The 19,139-nt window shown below is 36.0% G+C and overlaps 1 protein-coding gene across 1 annotated transcript in view; it reads right to left on the bottom strand.

The window, feature by feature from the left end:
* Positions 1-19,139, bottom strand: part of LOC120624656 — a 111,844-nt gene that overhangs the window by 53,666 nt on the left and 39,039 nt on the right. Inside the window, exons 27-47 of the mRNA XM_039891324.1 lie at positions 18,764-18,841; positions 12,403-12,618; positions 11,692-11,874; positions 11,412-11,612; positions 10,459-10,749; positions 9,189-10,340; positions 8,537-8,872; positions 6,959-8,218; positions 6,023-6,331; positions 5,617-5,931; positions 5,001-5,318; positions 4,606-4,917; positions 4,216-4,527; positions 3,789-4,100; positions 3,367-3,681; positions 2,961-3,275; positions 2,538-2,864; positions 2,146-2,454; positions 1,630-1,950; positions 1,233-1,547; positions 334-654 (exon numbers count right to left, since the gene is read on the bottom strand). Of these exons, the coding sequence (XP_039747258.1) occupies positions 334-654; positions 1,233-1,547; positions 1,630-1,950; positions 2,146-2,454; positions 2,538-2,864; positions 2,961-3,275; positions 3,367-3,681; positions 3,789-4,100; positions 4,216-4,527; positions 4,606-4,917; positions 5,001-5,318; positions 5,617-5,931; positions 6,023-6,331; positions 6,959-8,218; positions 8,537-8,872; positions 9,189-10,340; positions 10,459-10,749; positions 11,412-11,612; positions 11,692-11,874; positions 12,403-12,618; positions 18,764-18,841 (7,818 nt within the window). The remainder of the gene's footprint in view (positions 1-333; positions 655-1,232; positions 1,548-1,629; positions 1,951-2,145; positions 2,455-2,537; positions 2,865-2,960; positions 3,276-3,366; positions 3,682-3,788; positions 4,101-4,215; positions 4,528-4,605; positions 4,918-5,000; positions 5,319-5,616; positions 5,932-6,022; positions 6,332-6,958; positions 8,219-8,536; positions 8,873-9,188; positions 10,341-10,458; positions 10,750-11,411; positions 11,613-11,691; positions 11,875-12,402; positions 12,619-18,763; positions 18,842-19,139) is intronic.

Here is a 19,139-nt window from a genome sequence, read left to right as displayed (position 1 = left end):
CAATTAACTATTGAGATACCAGCCGTGGGGTGAAGACAGACCTGAATACAGTTGTCAACACCCCTCCTGTTCCCGCGGCTGTCGTACGAGGCATTTCAGGGAATATAACAGAATACGGCTAGCAGCCTTTTGTGCTACTTACTACCATCTACTGCGATCACCAACCCGTCTGGGCGTTTGCACAGCGTGGTGATTATGAGCCTTTATTCGGGAGAGGTCTTTAGTCCAGCAGTGGACTGTTATAGGTTATTAATTGAAATACAGATGTGTTTTTTTTATATTATTCTTTAAAAACAATAATTAAACTATATAATAAATAAAAGTAATTCTTACTCTCTTCAAGACTACATTTGGTGAAAGGATCTCCGGTGTATCCAGAAGTACAACTACAAATAGGGTTGTGGGTTACAACTTGACAACGTGCATTAAGGCCACACGTGTTTGGACACGGATCAACACATTTCTTGTTAATACAAGCTTTGTCTTGCGGACATTCTGAGCTAACTATGCATTCTGGTCGACACGACGGTGGAGTCCCAATGTAACCGATTTCACAAGTGCACACACTGTGGCCATTCACCGCACGACAAAGGCTGTTTGGTCCGCATGGTGATGGTTGGCAAGGTTCTTGTGATTCCTTGCCGTCTGAAATAACTAAAACAGGCAAACGAGAAATACATATTAAAGTAAATTTATTACCCGTAGAAGTTGTTAGGTTTAAAAGATTGGATAGAAGCAGTCGTTACTTTGCTTAAATCCATGATATATTATGAAAATTAAGCTTAATTTGCTACACAGATTCTCCAGCTTTTCGCAGAGTATAGTAAATTAAGCTTAATTTTGATAAGATTTAAAAGATTTGTTTTTTTTTGCTGAAAATATTAGCGTAGTATTTCATTTTTATTTGAAATATGCTAATCCTTTAAATTGACGGGTATAATAATTTACATTTACTTGCAAAAAAAGTCCAAGTCGATTATACTTTTTGGTACGTCAAGCAGCGTTGGTATAATAATAATTGGTCAGTAAGGTACCCGAAAACATATTTTGCAAATATGCCTATCGATTCCACACTATGTAAAGCGTATGGAGTCAAATCAAAATGTTTCTGTGTCCAGAAATACACAATTTAAATTGATTAATATAATAAAAAAATTATCACCGTCATGGTTACCTGATATTTCTTATATTTTAATCTTAAGTTATTTGAATTGAAAACATAGTAAACTTACTTTCTAAGTCACATTTTACGAGTGGATTGCCTGTATATCCAGAGAGACAGGTACAAGTTGGAGAATGATTTACTGTTCTACATTCTGCATGAATACCACACGATCCGGGGCATGGGTCTTTACATCTGTTGTTCGAGCAAGCCTTATTACGATCACAATCCGAATTTGACACACACTCCGGACGACATCCCGTATACGGATCTCCAAAATATTCTGGTAAACAGGCGCAAGAACCAACTCCATTTCGTTCTTTACACAGTGCATTTGCACCGCACGGTGATGGATGGCATGGATTAGGTGGCGGTTCTGAAGCATCTGTTGAAACATTTCATACATACGTTAAACATTGCATGCACTCATTAAATAACTAATATATATTGTCTTCCGGATGACTTACATTCAATGACAGAGCATCCGCTGAATGGATCACCAGTATGACCCGGTAAACAGTTACATAATGCTACATGATTCGCTACGGTGCAGTCAGCATTAAAGCCACAAGAACCTGGGCAAGGGTCTACACATTTTTCATTCTGGCATGCAAGATTACCGGAGCATTCCGCATTGATAGAACATTCAGGTCTACAATTTGGTGCAATACCAATGTAATTTGGTAAGCATGAACATGCAGGCGCTTCTCCAACTACTTTACATTGAGAGTTTGGACCACATGGTGATGGTAGGCATGGATTTCCTTTAGGCCCCATAAAGATAGGTTCTAAGAAAGAAAGTTCAATATATTAAGAATAAAAAGATAGAGAAACAGTAAAGAAAAAGAAATTTCGAAAAAGCATGCTAGTAGGGTTATAAAAAAACAACTTTTTAATTATTACAATTATTTTTAGTCGATATTTTATAATTTTTATTATATCAAACACATTTTTTTTTTTTAAGATTATTACTATCTTCTTACTTTGCTCCAACTGACAAACTGCGAATGGATCACCAGTAAATCCTGCTTTGCACGTACAAATAGGATTATGATTTATTGTTTGGCACCGAGCGTTAACTCCACACGTTCCAGGACATGGATCGTTGCACTTTTGTTTAATGCATGCTTGATGTTGTGGACAATCTGTACTAGTTACACATTCAGGTCTACAAGTTGGTGGAGATCCTATGTATCCTTCTTCACAAGAACATACTCCGTGTCCGTTAATCTCTTTACAATGACTGTAAGGTCCACATGGTGATGGAACACAAGGATTGAAATCTTCAGGAGCTACAATTACAAATAAAATAAAATCATCAACGTAATGGAACTACGTATCGACTGATGTATTCAAATATAAATGTTATACTAACGTTGTCTTTGCAGATGGCATGATATAGCGGGATTTCCTTCATAACCATCGAAACACAGACAAACTGGAGTGTGGTGTGCAACATTACATAAGGCATTTACTCCACATGCGCCTTGACAAGGGTTTATGCATTTATTATTCGAGCAAGCTTTGTCGGGAGAGCAATCATTATTAGTGACACATTCAGGTCGACAGCCAAGATATGGGTCTCCAAAGTAGCCTGGCAAACAAGTACATGCTCCAGCATTGTTCTTTTCAGTGCATTGAGAATTTGGTCCGCATGGCGATGGATTGCAAGGATTAGTTTCATCTTCACTTGGTACTGTCACTGTTAATCAAAAAAAATTTTTGTTGTAAGACTAATATATCTACTATGAATTATTAATAAGTAAATTTACGGTATTTGGTTCTAATGAAGCCTTACCAATAAAATAGCAACCACTAAAAGGATCCCCTGTATAACTTTCACGACAGTGACATACAGCTTTATGTGCGATTACATTACAGTTAGCATTAGATCCACAAGAGCCATCACAAGGACTCATACATTTTTCACGAATGCATGCAAGATTACTTGGGCATTCTTCGTCATATATACATTCTGGTCGACAATGTGGTGCGCGTCCAATATATCCGGCTTTACAAGAACACGCTGGGGTTTCTCTTATAACTCGACATTGTGAATTTGGGCCACATGGTGAAGGAATACAGGGATTGCCTGATGGTTTTAGTTCCGGTCCTAAAATTATTTAAAGATTTGTAAGTCATTAAAATTCTTCATTTATTTTTTGTGTAATATAACGCACTGAAAAAAAATCTTTGTAACTCACGTTTCTCAAAGGCACAATTAACGAACGGATCGCCAACATAGTCACGTGGGCAACTGCATAAAGCATTGTGATTGACAACAGTGCATTTGGCATTTACACCGCAAGCACCAATACATGGGTCTATGCATTTCTGATTGATACAAGCCCTGTTTGGCATACAGTCACTGCTGACCATACATTCAGGACGACAATTCGGAGGTGAGCCGAAATATTGCTCCTGACACGAACAAATAGCATGCCCGTTATGAGCACGGCACACACTGTATGGTCCACATGGTGTAGGTACACATGGATCTGACTGTTTTTCAATGGGACCTAAAAGCAAAACGTTACCATGAAAAACTACAATATATTTATAAAGTGAGATTTAATACTGAAATATAGGTTTATTTTGTTTTAATAAGTGTAATAAGAAATCTTACTTAGGTAACAAGAAGTAAAAGGATTTCCCTCATATCCCAAATGGCACGCACAAGATGGGGCGTGATTATTTACACGACACTCGGCGTTCATTCCACAAACACCCGGACAGGGATCAGTACATTTGTTATTTATGCAGGCTCTGTCTTTTGGACAGTCTGAATTTAATACACATTCTGGTCTGCATTCTATGTATGGATCACCATAGTATTCAGGAAGACATGAACACGATCCAATACCGTGCCTTTCTTTGCACACAGCATTAACACCACAAGGTGATCGGGCACATGGATTTTCCAATTGTGGTTCGATAGCTATAAAAATAACAACGTTAGTAATTTTAAGAAATAAATTAAATTATTTTGTCTTTAACATCATATTATATGTAATGGAATAAAAAAAATGGAATGGAATGAAAAATAAACTTACAAGGGGCAATTGAACATCCCGAGAACGGATCACCAGTGTATCCTTGATCACATACACAAATCGGAATATGTTTTACTACGTTGCAAGTTGCATGAAAACCACAAGAACCAGGGCATGGGTCACTACACTTTTCAGATATACATGCAAGATTTCCTGGACACTCAATATCCATTACACATTCGGGTCGACAGTTTGGTGGACGACCTATATAATTTCTTAAACAGGAACATACGGGATGTCCATTTATGTCGTTGCATTGAGAATGTGGACCGCATGGATTCGGTAGGCAATTATTTATAGGTGTCATTTGTTCTGCAATTAAGTAATATTAATGTACTTAGGTATTGTTATTTTTTCATCTTCATAAAATAATTAAACAGCAAAACTTACTATCTTCCAAAAAGCATTTCACGAATGGATCACCAGTAAACTCATTTAAACAGCTGCAGATAGGGTTATGGTTTACGACTTGACATTGAGCATTTATTCCACAGGTACCAGGGCATGGATCTTGACATTTATTGTGTATGCACGCTTTGTTTTGTCTACAGTCAGCACTAACAATACATTCAGGTCGACAATTTGGAGGAGAACCGACACACATATCAAGGCATGTACAAACCGCATGTCCATTGAATGTACGACATTTACTGTAAGGGCCACAGGGTGAAGGGTGGCATGGATCAACCGGTTCCGCAATAGCTGCATATAAAGATAAGATATACAGATTGAACACAGAAAAAAATAAAGTATAAGAAAGAATAAGAAAAGAAAGATAGTCTTACATGTGGTAGGAGAACATGCATGAAGAGGATTTCCAGTATATCCCGGCAAGCAGAAACATGAAGGTGCATGATTGGAAACTCTACATTCTGAGTTTTGTCCGCAAGATCCCGGGCATGGGTCTACACATTTGTTATTAAAACAGGTTCTGCCAATAGCACAATCTGTATTCATAACGCATTCAGGTCTACATCCCAAGTAAGGATCTCCATAAAAGTCATCTATACATGTACACGCACCAGCACCTTTTCTTTCTTTACAAATGGCATTAGGTCCACAAGGTGATGGATTACAAGGATGACTGAAAACTTCTCTAGGAGCTGAAAAGTGTTTCAATAATACATTTTACGACAGTGGCCCGACCCACATTGCGCGAACAGCCTTGCGCGGCGATTGTCTTGTATTACAGATTGGCTTTTGCAGAAGCGCATTAGGCGAGGCAAGCGTGGGTCTCGTACACTAAATTTTTTTTAAGTTTTTTGGCATTTCCTCGCAAGACTGTCAGCTTAATATGAATTACAATTTACTATAGTAAAACTACTTTAAACATGCAGGCATATTAGCTACCATGCATAATGCTTATACAAAAAAAATCACTTACAAATGTTTTTAACTTACTTTCGATTGGATTGCAGCCAGAGAATGGGTCTCCTGAGTAGCCTTCATCGCAAGAGCATAGTGGTTGATGATTTTGAACCACGCAACGGGCGTTAAACCCGCAGGAACCTACGCAGGGGTTGACACAGCTACCACTTAGGCACGCAAGAGCAAGTGGGCAGTCTTGGTTAATAAGACATTGTGGTCGACATGTTGGAGGAGCACCCAAAGTGTCAGGCTCGCAGGCACAAACTGCTCGGCCAGCTTCATCCCGACAAGTAGAATGCGGCCCACATGGCGAAGGTAAACACGGATTAGGTGCTGGCAGCGAAATACCTGTGTGTTATAAATAATATATTAGAACGAAATCATTATACGTACATGCTAATTATAAACGCAGTACAGCAAAAACTAAATGAGCACTTACTTTTCTTTAAACATCGGATGAATGGATCCCCTTCAGGAAAGTTTTCAGGACACATACAGATAGGATTATGGCTGACGACGTGGCAAAGCGCGTCAAGGCCACAGCTGTGTACACATGGGTCCTTGCATTTTTGGTTAATGCAAGCTCTATTGGTTGGGCATTCTGAATTCACCGCGCATTCAGGACGGCAAGCTGGAGGAGTACCGAGGTAGCCGGCGCGACATGAACAGGCGGCTCGCTGACTAACTACGTGACACTCGCTGTTAGGGCCGCATGGCGTAGGTTGACACGGATTTATTGGTGTCGCGGCTGTAAACAAAATAAAATAACTTCAGCTCATTTATCGTTGCATCTTAATTATATAAGGAACGAAAACGTTTCATATGAACTCTGCTTGAAGATTTCTAGAGAAAAAATGTAGTTTAATAATGCCTACAATTAAAGTCAGTGACACCAAATGTATAACTTTTAAGCAACAAATAATAGTTTTTTTAACTGAGAATAATTAAGAGTGATCGTGACATTGATAATACGACACAGATGTCGTTATATTTCTGAACACCATCTAACAGAAATATCACTAAAAAGATTGAGTGATATTTCTGTTAGATTTTTTCATATGTACAACACGTCAAACTATTTGGAAATAATATATGTTGGCTTATCTCGGGGTTGAAACGCCAGAAAGACGAAGAAAGAAGAAGTTTATTTTCCGACCAAATAATACACATATATATAATACATAATAACGGTCATTCAATGAGCCGCCCTACTGAGGTCCTGCAAAGCCCTAAGTCCATCAACCTTGTTGTATGTTTTTATGTTTATCGTTGTTTGTAAGGTACAACTGTTTTAACTTGTTTTAGTAAAAAAAATTACATGATTTATTGTTATGAAGTTATTGAAATGTGGAACATTTCTATTAAGGTTACTCACGTGTTGCATATTTTCGACGGCATGATGAGAATGGATCCCCTTCGTAGCCTTTGAAGCAAGTGCACACAGGAACATGATTGGTAACAATACACTCTGCGTTTATGCCGCATAAGTCTTTGCATGGATCACGACAATGATTCGATAAACAGGCCAAATTATTTGGACAGTCGGAATTATGAGAACATTCAGGTCGGCATCCACCTGCATATGGATTTCCAATATTGGGAGGTATGCACGAACATCGGGCTGCATTATTGATAACTGTACAGATTGTGTTTTCGCCACAAGGTGATGGATTACATGGTGTTACCGAGTCATCTCTCGACACAGCCATGCATCCTATAAAAGCGTCCCCTTTGTATCCATCTACACAACTACACAAAGGCGTATGGTTCACAACATTGCATACCGCATTATTTCCACAGGCATCAATGCATGGATCTGCACATTTTTCATTTATGCAAGCTTGGTTTGATTGGCATTCTTGGCTAATAATACATTCAGGTCTACAATATGGTGGTGATCCAGAGTAGTTCAATTGACAAGAACATACCGGATGATTAGATTTTATTTCACAAACGGAATTAGGCCCGCATGGTGATGGTATACACGGATTCTTTTCATTCGGGAAATTGTCAACGAATGCTGTGCACACAACAAAAGGATCTCCCGTTTCCCCTGGCCCACAGCTACATATTGGGTTATGATTTACTACAATACAATTCGCCCCAACTCCACAGCTACCATGGCATGGATCTATACATCTTTGGTTGACACAAGTATCTTTTTGTGGGCAATCGGAATTACTAACACATTCTGGTTGACACATTGGTGGAACACCTCTAAAACCAGGCAGACAAGAGCATACGGCAAATCCAGATGCTGAAACCAGACAGCGGCTATAAGGTCCACATGGTGAAGGATCGCATGAGTACAATGTTGGTGTTGCGGGAGTATTTTCTTGACATCTTATGTATGGATCGCCAGTTTGATCCGGTGAACAATAACAGATAGCATTATGATTAACAGTTTCGCACAAGGCTCCAATTCCACAAACATTTTGACAAGGATTTTCACATCTATTATTTATGCACGCCAAATTAGTGGAACAATCACTATTTACGACGCATTCTGGTCTGCAAGACATGTACGGATTACCGTAAAAACCGGGTGAACATTTACACGTTAAGGCGTTATTCAAATCTTGACATATAGCATTTGCTCCACATCGGACATTGTCACATGTTTCAGGCGGAGCAGCTGAAATACAAATATGAATTTTATTTTAACGATAACGTCTTTTATAATCCTATGTACTTTATTGATTCAGATCAACTGACTTAGTAATGTAACGGCAATTGTGCAAGATTTGCTATGGAATTTTGTATGCTGTTAACAGGCCGTTACAAGCGTGCTATAATTAAAACAAGTAGGTATAAAGTCATTTTGCTAATTTCTACGTGAAATAAAAATAATTTATAAAGTCGTGTGAGACTTAAAAATTGTGTACGGACAATTCTTGAAGTTAAAAAAAGATACCATAAATCTAATAAACGTTAACGTTAAATAAACACTTACGCTCTTTTGTAAACTTGCAATGTTCGTAAGGATTGCCTTCGAATCCATTTTTACATTGGCAAATCGGATCGTGGTGGTACACTTTGCATTCAGCATTAACACCACATGACCCAGGACAAGGATCAACACATTTATTCTTTAAACAAAATTTATTGAATGCACAGTCCGAATTCAAAACGCATTCCGGTCGGCAGGCAGGATTGTTGATAGCATTAGATCCAGTGCAAAGATTACAAACAGCAAACTTGTCTCCATAAGTATCACATAATGAATTGGAATCACAAGGATTCGGTGTACATGGCTGTAAGGTTGAATTCTCGGGTACAATTATAATTGCTGAAATAAATACAAAGGATAACATTTTAATAAAATCTTGAATTCTATGAATTATAGTGCTAAGAGGCATTTAACCAAAGGTGAGTGAGTAGCTGCATAATACTAATTAAAGGCAGAAAACAATGATGAAAGAAAATTTTGTTTAGGAGTTTATGACGATAATAATTCTTCATCCAAATTTCGAATTTATGAATGGGATATCTATTTTAATATAGTAAAAAAGCCAAATTCAATATTCCGTTTTTATATTTTCGATGAACTCGCTATTTTTCGTCCAAACGTGCGAAAAAAAAAAAGGTAACAAAAAAATACTCACGTCGATATATGCACTGAATCAATGGATCTCCTATGTATCCGTCGGAACATAAACATGACACAGTATGTTCTGAACATATACAAATAGCATTTATACCACAGACATTGCTTTGTGCACAAGGATCAATACATTTTCGATTAATACAAGCTTCATTTGGTAAACAATCAGAGTTCATTAGGCATTCTGGCTTACATTCCTTTGTTGGATCTCCATAAAAGTCAGGGGGGCAGGAACATAAAGCGTTTTCTCCTACATCTTGACAAATAGCGTTCGTACCACATGGCGCACGATTACATGGTCTATTCGATTTAAGTTCTTCGGGTAGTAAACAACACAGCAAAGGATTTCCTATTAATCCATCTTCACAAGTACACACCGGATGATGAGCCTCTACGTGACATCTTGCGTTTAATCCGCATATACCAGGACATGGGTCACGGCACGTGTAACCAATACACGACTTATCTAATGCGCATTCATCATCGATTTCGCATTCCCGGGAATGACAGCCTTCTAAACTGAATGGATCACCAGTGCTCCCTTCACTACAGGTACATAATGCTTGCCCATCGTAATTAATGTTACATACCGCTTGCGACCCACAAGGACTTGGATTACAAGGACTTTTCTGTGGTTGGCAACCAATGTACGGATCACCGATAAATCCAGCTTTACAGAAACACATTTCTCTGTTACTACTTACATAGCAATCAGCATTTTCTCCACAGTTTCCTGGTTGGCAGAGGACAGACGGGGGCAAATAAGATTGAGGGCCGCAAGACTTGTAAGGATTTCCTCGCGTGTTTTCTGGACAATAACAGGCAGGGGCTCTATTTGGATCACATCGTGCTCCTATACCACAAGTATTTGGCTCACAAGGATTCCGCGATTCGACGCAACCGCGTACAGTATTTGGACTTTCAACATAACCTAGCAAACATGTACATTTAGAGAATCCATTCGATAATACTGTACACTGTGTATTCGGTCCACATGGAGATGGATTACATGGATTATTTGGCAAACGACATGGCTGGCGCGGAGGATTTCCTTCATAATTTGGTAAGCAGAAACAAGCCGGCTTATTATCTATTATTCGACATCCAGTAAATGGTCCACACGGGTTGGGTTCACATTCATTGCCTTCCGGAACTAAAAAAAAATAAAATGCTGTTTTATTCTGACTGAGTGAACTTGTTATGGCCATATTATGTTACTGTGATATATGATATACACCATTATAAATATCTTAAGTGACATGATTACTTACTGCAAGTCTTGAACGGATTGCCCGTCAATCCTTTGGGGCAGAAACATATCGGATTGCCATTGTCAATTTCACAAAGTGCGTTTATCCCGCATGGATTTGGTATACAAGGATTCGTTGGAGGCTCACAACTCAAAGTTGGGTTACCAGAGTAACCACCCAAACACTTGCATGAGGCCCGGTGATTTTGGACATCACATATTGCATTAGTTCCACATCTACATGGTGATTCACATTTTCCGTTTATACATGCTTCAGAATTTGCACACTCATTGTCGGACCTACAACCTTGTACTGTAAAATTGGAAGAAGTTAATAATACATTTTATAACATAATAATTAATTATAAATGGCCGCAAAACATAATCGATAGAAATTTAGCTTAGTAGTGAAAACGAATATCGGTTTGGGTTGTATTATCAGTTTTGTTTTGCCTAAACTATTTTTATAGAACTGATGAGTATGATTGAAGAAACAGGTCAGAAATGCTCAGCAGACAGCAACACACCCTTCACTTAAGGCTGTATGTCACTGAAAACAAAGTGTTACCACATATAACCGCCAAGCAGTTCGTGATAGGGGATTAAATGTATAATAGTTTAGGATAAACTGGAGTAGGTCCTCGGGACAGACATTTGTAATTGCATAGTGGGTTGTTGAAGCTCCAAGGTCAAAAATAGATATATTATTCACACACACACTAGTTAAAAGCAGTTGCATCGCTGTCTTTACTAAATATACTTAATATTATAAACTTGAAGAGTTTGTTTTCATGTTTGTATTTGAAACTGTTATTAGGAACTACCAAACGCTGAGAATCCGAAAATCTATACGTTAGGTTTTTTGAAGGAGTACGCTGTGCTTGCGGGTGTAATACCGGAGGGAACAACTAGTATTATAAGTAACTTTTACATATTATGAATTCTAACATCATTTGATACCCCCTTGATACATACCTTGGTAACATTCCAAAAATGGGTTCCCAGTAAATCCTGCGAAACATTTGCATTGTATACCGTGATTTGAAGGAAAACACTCGGCGTTATCTCCACATTCGTTTATCGCACATGGATTAATGCACACTCTGTTTAATCTATCACACAATAATTCTGGTGGACAGTCTTCATTATATTGACAAACTGAACGACTATCAACCACTAAAAAAAATGTTTATAATTATTTAAAAATTTACAAATGGCCACATTCTAGTAAATACCTTTTATTCGGCTAGCTTACCTGGGACGCAACCAACGTATCCATTGCCATTATATCCTTCGACGCAACTACAATCTGAACCGTGGTTTGTATTTATACAGACAGCGTTAGGTACGCATGGATTATGTATTTCACATGGATGTTGACATGCATTATTTATACAAGCCTCAGTTAATTGACAGTCTTCATTGCGAGTGCAACCAGCTGAATAAAAGTGAAAATTTTCAGATATTTTACAAAAAAGTATACAAATAAATAAATATACTACGACAATACACACATCGGCATCTAGCCCCAAAGTAAGCTCAGCTTGTGTTGTTGCTTGTGATGAATATTTTTATGAATAATATACATAAATACTTATAATGTACAAATAAACAACCAGACACTGGGAAACATTCATGTTCATCACACAAACATGTTCCAGTTATGGAAATCGAACCCACGGCCATGGACTCAGCAAACAGGGTCGCTGCTCACTACGCTAGTCAACCGTCATTTAATGATCCGTATATTTAATGATACGATGCATGTATTTGTAATTGGTATAGGTTACTCCCACAACCATTTAATTCGTTTATTATTTTAATAGATGTTTTAGTTCGTTTATTCGTATATCTAGTAGTCAATACTCTGGGTATCTAAACAATAGTGGATACTAAGGTTTAGGTACTCGTACAAGGTCTACTAAATAAACTAGTTTATAATGTTAAGTGAGTAATTAAGGCTTACATTTTGTAGGTGTACACTTTACAGCGGGATCTCCATCATAACCAGCTGGACACGAGCACATAGGTCTTTGTTTAACTGGATGACATTTAGCTTCAACGCCACATACATTGTCAAAGTCACAAGGGTTTTGACAAAGTTCCATAAAACAGGCTTCTGTTTCTATACAATCCCGATCAGAATGACAAGGTTCTGGTGCCTTAGGTGTTCCAGGTGGTTCTAGTATATTACATGTTAAATTCTTATTAGTTCGTTATATTGGAAAGTTATAAACATTAGTATATTTACAAAGTTTAACATTTAGTCAGAACAGTACTCATTTGTCCGATAAAACTACCTTTATACTTGACTTATTTTTCGGAAAGAAAAGTTTTTTATCCTAACAGGTATGCAAATATAACTAATAATTTGTAGTATCATTATTACTAGCATACCTTTCTCACAGTTCTCCCCGGCAGGGCCATCGCACGCACATACGGCTTCATGGTTGAAGACTTTACAGGAAGCGTTCTTTGTACAAGGGTTCCGAACTTCACACGGATTTTGACATACTCCAATATAACAAAACATGTCCGTCGGACAGTGAATGTTTAATTTGCACTGGTTATGAGTGTCAGTAACAATAGTAATAGTCTCGGTTGAAGTTATATCATAGTTAGCAGTAGAATCTGTCCAAGCGGGAATGTCTATGTCTTTTCTGCGAGATGATAGATTTTCTAAAGAAGTGCTGGAGTGGGCAGATATTGTTGATGGATAGCTTTTATCACCGTGATTTTGATTAAAATTTAATGGTGATTCTGATCCTACTGTAGGAATTGACTCAGTTGGGTTTTTAAAAGCATCGTTAGTTAATATTTCTGAAGTAGATGTTCTAAGATTTTGTTCAGTTTCTTTGCCCCTTTCATTATTTATATCTAAAGTATTTAAGGAAGTTTTTCTAGAACCAGTCGTAAATTGTTGTGATTGTTGTTGTGGTTTGCTTGCAACCTTTATTTTTGTGCTGTCAAAATTAGATGCTGTGGTTAAGCCTAATGCAGTGGTAACTTGCTCAGATACAATTGAATTATCGGTAGTAATTGTTTTAGTTTCAGATGTTTTGCTAATACTAATATTTTGACTTATTGTAGTTATTTTATTTTCATTAAAATTGTCATCATGATATTCCATCGTGGGTAAGGTTTGTTCTGTAACGATATCTCTTAAATTTTCTGGAATAGTTTCTGTGGTAAACGTAGTTGTTCTCGAGTCGTCATTTTTATACAAAGTAGTATCATTTAGAGATGAGAAACGAGAAGTCGAGGTTGATAGGCTAACGTCGTCATCATTTGTAATAGTTAACGACGAAAGCGTCGCCTTGACAATAGGCAAAGTAGTTTCTTTTATAGGATCTACATTGTTTTCATTTACAGAAGTTTCATCGAAAACGTTATCAGTTGGTTTTGATGTATAAATTCTTGTGGATTGTATACTAGTTTCATTATTTAAAATTAATATTGAAGGTGTGGTTGATACTGGTATTTCATTAGAGTGAGTAAAATAACCTTTTTCTGTGGATTTAGAAAACATTGTAGTATTCTTTCTTATATGTTTAGTGCTATCTTCAGGCTGAGACGTACTTTTATTTAATACCAACATGCTGTTTGTTAAAGAAGATGTGGTTTCTACAACCTCCGTACTAGTTTTAGTAGCAATAGGTGTAGAATTTAATGAAAATGTATTTTGGCCTAATTCAGTGGTTGTTATTCCGTCTGTATTATCTTTTGAGTTAGTGGTTGCAACATTATCAACTGGTGTGCTTTCATAACTATTAGTTCTACTCTTGGTATCAATTGGTGATGAAGTAGAAAAATTATTTTCATAGTGCGAAAGTGAAGATACATTATCAGTTATGGTAGATTCATGAGTAATTGAGCTTTTAGTTTCAATATCATGCGCAGTACTTTCAGTAGTGGGTAATGCATACAGTGTTGAGATATCTAATATAGGATAATAAGTATATTTATTTATTAAATTCCCAGTAAAAATAGTAGGAGGTCCATCTTGTGAGATTGTAGATGATTCCGAATTTGCTGTAGTCTGTTCTGTATTTAGATTAATATTGTTAGCGGAATCTTTGTAAGTAGTTGAAATATATTTTTCAGTTTCAATTTCTGAATAATCTTCTGTTGTTACAGATACAGTAGTGTAATTTTTAAATAAATGTGACTTAGTTGACGTAACATTATTCTCGTCATCAGGTACAGTTTTGCTTGTTTCAACTGTAGTGGGTTCGTCACGGTTTGGGTCAACTTTAGTTTCACTATTTGTAACAAATGCCGGTTGCGTGGTCGATTTAGTTACAGAATTGATTATATAATCTACATTAAGAGTAGATTTTGTAAAGACATTATCTTTGTATCTACTAGAAGACATTGTCGTTTCTTTTAAAGGGTGTGTATAGCTCTTAGAATCAATCGCTTCTGGAAGCGTAGTATAATCCTTCAGCGCATAAAGACTGGTGTGCGACTTTCCTGGTTCATTTTCTATAGTGATTTCATCATTTGTATTGTATAGATTCCCACTTTTGGTGGTCTTTGTAATATCGCGATAAAATATTGTTGCACTGTCAGTATAAGGAGAAGAGTTTTGACTGTAGAAGCTAGTTAAATTATCTACTGGAGCGCCGGAAGGAATTATAGTAGTCGTTTCAATACCTTCTATTCTAAAGTAGTTATCAGATAAAGTCGTTTCTTCTGTAAATGTTTCGTAATTAGTGGTGAATATTGGTTTTGAGTGTTTTTCTTGAAGGGCTTCTGGTGTTCTATGAATATGAGATGAAGTGTGAGTTATAAATTTCTCCTGTTTTTCGTTTAAAACGATATTTTCATCCCCATTATTACCGTTAGTAGAATTATTTTCAAAATTTGTATTTATTGACATTACCCTGTTATCATTATCAGAAATAGTAAAGCTATCTTTTTCTTTGGTTTTCATGGTATCAGTATAGGTACTAATTTCACTACCTGTACTTGTTGTAAATTCTAAAGGTGCTGTAGGCTCTTTGTCATTTTCTTCAGATCCATATATGGCTCTAGTAACTGTAGAGGAAATTGTATCTGATGCTATTGGAAAGACTTGTGTGGTATAAGGCGTGGATGTTAATTCAATTTTAAATAAATCATTCTTATTATCCAACGTCATATCGCTTTGATCTGATATTTTATGATTGTTAATAATTTTTGTATTTTTAGTGGTATATTCGCTGTCAGAAGGAACACTCGGTAAATTCTGTTCATAAGGAGTAAAATTATCGCGTATTGTTGTAGTATCGGAACGCATCATAGCTGCATTTTCAAGATATTCGGTAAAATGATCGATACCGGGTGAAGATACCATTGTATCTACCATTGTAATTTGTGGCTCAACACTTGATACTGAATCTAACGGTTCCGTCGCAGTAGGAATAGAAGTATCCGATTTAAAAGATTTTGTATTTGTATTCTCTGATAAATTATTAGCTGTAGCGATTTTTGAAATGCCTTGTCTAGATATGTTTAAATAATTTATCAAATTTATACCCTTTACCGTGGACTTTTTTGTTGATATTTCTGTGAATAAGTTTTGTTCAAAACGATTGGTACTTTTTTCCGAATTCAATTCAGTTGTATATACTTTCTTATCGTTGGTTTTGAATGAGAAAGGAATTTCAGCACTGGCATCAGTATAACCAGCTGTTGAAGAATCAAATTCATTTGTTAAAGTGTGTTCAATTATACTATTGTTAAAGTGTATCACTGTTCCATCTGCTTTCAACTCAACTTTTGAAATTGATGTTGTAGTGCTTTTTTGTAAATCAGGTAAATTAGATTTGCTCTGTGTAAATTGAGTTTCAGATGTCGAAATTGTATTAATTGATGGCACTAAAATGGTTGAAGGTGTTAATGTGTTTGAGTTTTGCGTAGTGAAACTTTGCGCATCTGCATTCATTTCTCTGTTATTTAGGTAAGATAAATCGGGCTGATTTGAATGAGTTTTAGTAAGATATTCAGGGTGCAAAGTAGTTAAATAATTTTCTATATTGTGTTGTACATTGCTTGTTGTTATTTGAGAAGTTTCAGTATAAAATAGAGTATCGGAAGGCTTTGTTATGTCGGTATTTAATTTTATATATAATGTACTATCTTCGTCTTGGTTTACTTCGGTTACAATATTCGTTGATGGTAAATCAGTACCCGTAGTTAAATCTGTTTCAGCACTGAATGTTGTAAGTTTTGAGTTAGTACTTTCTGTTGGTGTTATCGATTTACTATAATTCCATTCACCTTCAAGATTGTTTGATACTTCTTGATTTTGCTCTTTCGTAGGAATTTCTAAGGGAATTTGTTTAGAGTCTTGTAAAGTTGTCCGCATAGAATCTAATAAAGTGTATCCAGTAAAGTCACTAATAGAATTAGTACTTTCGCGTGAACTAGATGTGTCCTCATAAAACTTAGTAGTTTCATATGACGTGCTTTCTGTTATGGCATTATCTGTGAAATAATTAGCTGTAGTAAAAAACAACTCATTTTCAACGTCAAAACTGTCAGGTTCATTTTCTGTTGTTACGTATGTCGATTTACTGACTGCACTTTTTAGAGATATTGTTGAAGTGGCGATTGGTACATTATCATTGTCTTTAATAGATTCCGTTGAATGTGTTGAATGAATATTGTTTGTGTATGCTGATGAATCGTTAAGACTTACAGACGTATCCTTCTTTATATGATTAGTAGATATTGAAATCCCGCTATCTGTAGTCGGATGTTCTTCAAACATAATTTTAGTTGTCACATCTGATGTCTGAGATTGAGAAGTATATAATTTTTCATTGATTGGTGTAATATTTTCTGGGATCCTGAATGTAATTTCTTGTTGTATATCTAACGTTAGAGCTGTAAATTCTTCTGATTTTTCTATTGGCATAGTGGTTTCTATGAGTTTTGGCGGGACCGAGGTTATTTTTATATAGTTTGTATAGTTGTGTAAATTTCTTTGATTTTCTGGAGTTTTAGTATTCTTATTATCATGAACTAGCTTTTGTGTTTCAGTCTCTGTTTTATTATATGGAAATTGGGGTTTGAGAGTACTTTCACCATAAATTGTACTACTACTACTCAGTAAAAGTTCATCAGAGTCTAGTGTTGTTTTAAGTTCTTGTTTATTTGTGATTTCTTTTTGATCAAAATCATTTAATGATGGTGTTGTATTAAATTCTTGCGAAAAATCCAAGGTACCGTCTGTTGTGACTACAACTTTATTATTTATTTCAGTCTTATCAGTAACACCAGATGAGTTTACTTCATTTAAATTAAAAGAGAAAGTACTTAAATTTTTATCGGTTATATGTTTTGTAGTCATTTTATCTGTAATAGTTTCTTCTAAAAATAAATATTTTTTTTCGTCCAAAGCACTAACGGTTGTCGCGTCATTATATACATTGTTGTCAGTATTGTCACTTGGAGAAATAGTCATATTGTTTTTTATCGTAGAAGTTGTTGTTTCAAACGCTTTGGAGTATGTTTCGGTTAGTGGGAATGCATTTAGAGGTCGATCATCTGTTAATGGGAAAGGAACAAATTGTTAATTTTGTGTGCAACAATTCATACCAAAACATCGATGAACAGCACTCAATAGGTACTTCAGTCTCACAATTACAAGTTATTAAAAGCATCAAATTCTATAAAGCTTAATTTTTCTTAATAATTTACTTATATAAATCTAAAAAAGAGGCCCATATTTAAATATTAGTAGAAAGAAAGATAAGAAAGAAAGTGAGAAAGAGAATTAATTTAGGCTTAAGAATTGATAGGAGTAAAAAATTCTATAATTTTACAATTACAATTACTTTATATTCTTTTAGATTAATTATATTGTAACTTAAGCCTAAAAATAATAGTTTAGTAGAAGTAAATTCCTAATTCTACAGATAAAAGATTATTTAGATTTCGATGACTAAAACTACGTAAGAGAATTTTAATCAAACAGAATAAGTAGTAGGTAAAATAACGTTGGGTATCGGGTCTGCCGAGAGAACGGAACCAGTATTTTGTGGCGTTTTATCGGACAAAATGGTACGCTGTTCATAGCAACAACCAGTTAATTTGGAGTTAGATTTGCTATTCACATTTAAAAAAGTGGGCAGACTCGCTAGCTTTAAAGTAGAAGTCTGCTGCACATCTCATATAGAAATGTGTAAGTAGAAACAGCTTAGATGAGAACCTGTATTATATTATAATTTATTATAAATAATATTATAGTTAGCTATGTCACATTAGGCATCATAATGTAGCGTAAGAATTTTAAGTACTAGCGACAAAAATTATGCCTAAGCTAAACGAGTACTTACTTTCCATGCAAGCTCCCGAAAATGGATCGCAGGGTACTCCAGGTCGGCAATGGCCACAATTTGGAGATGGACGTTCACCTGCCAAATTATTAATTACCATTGAAAATGAACGATGCGCTTTTTATTATAAAGGGTATCCGGCGATTGCTACATGTTGGAAATCTATAACAGGCCTAATGTCTAAGCCATGTTGACTATCTATTACCGGGAATGCTTAAGAAAATGATGCATATGATAATAATTTGTTATGTACATTATTTAATGTTCATTTGGTCTTGATCTACATAAGTTGGGATCTATTTTGACAGGCTTGTGGCGGCCAGCAAATGTTATAAAATAAAAAAATGTTGAAAAAGGTTGAAAAATGTAACTATTT

This window comes from Pararge aegeria, chromosome 6 (genome assembly GCF_905163445.1).
Source record: "Pararge aegeria chromosome 6, ilParAegt1.1, whole genome shotgun sequence".
Classification (NCBI taxonomy): Eukaryota; Metazoa; Arthropoda; class Insecta; order Lepidoptera; family Nymphalidae; genus Pararge; species Pararge aegeria.
The sequence above is the reverse complement of the archived record's forward strand: the minus strand, read 5'-3'. Positions and strand labels throughout refer to the sequence as shown.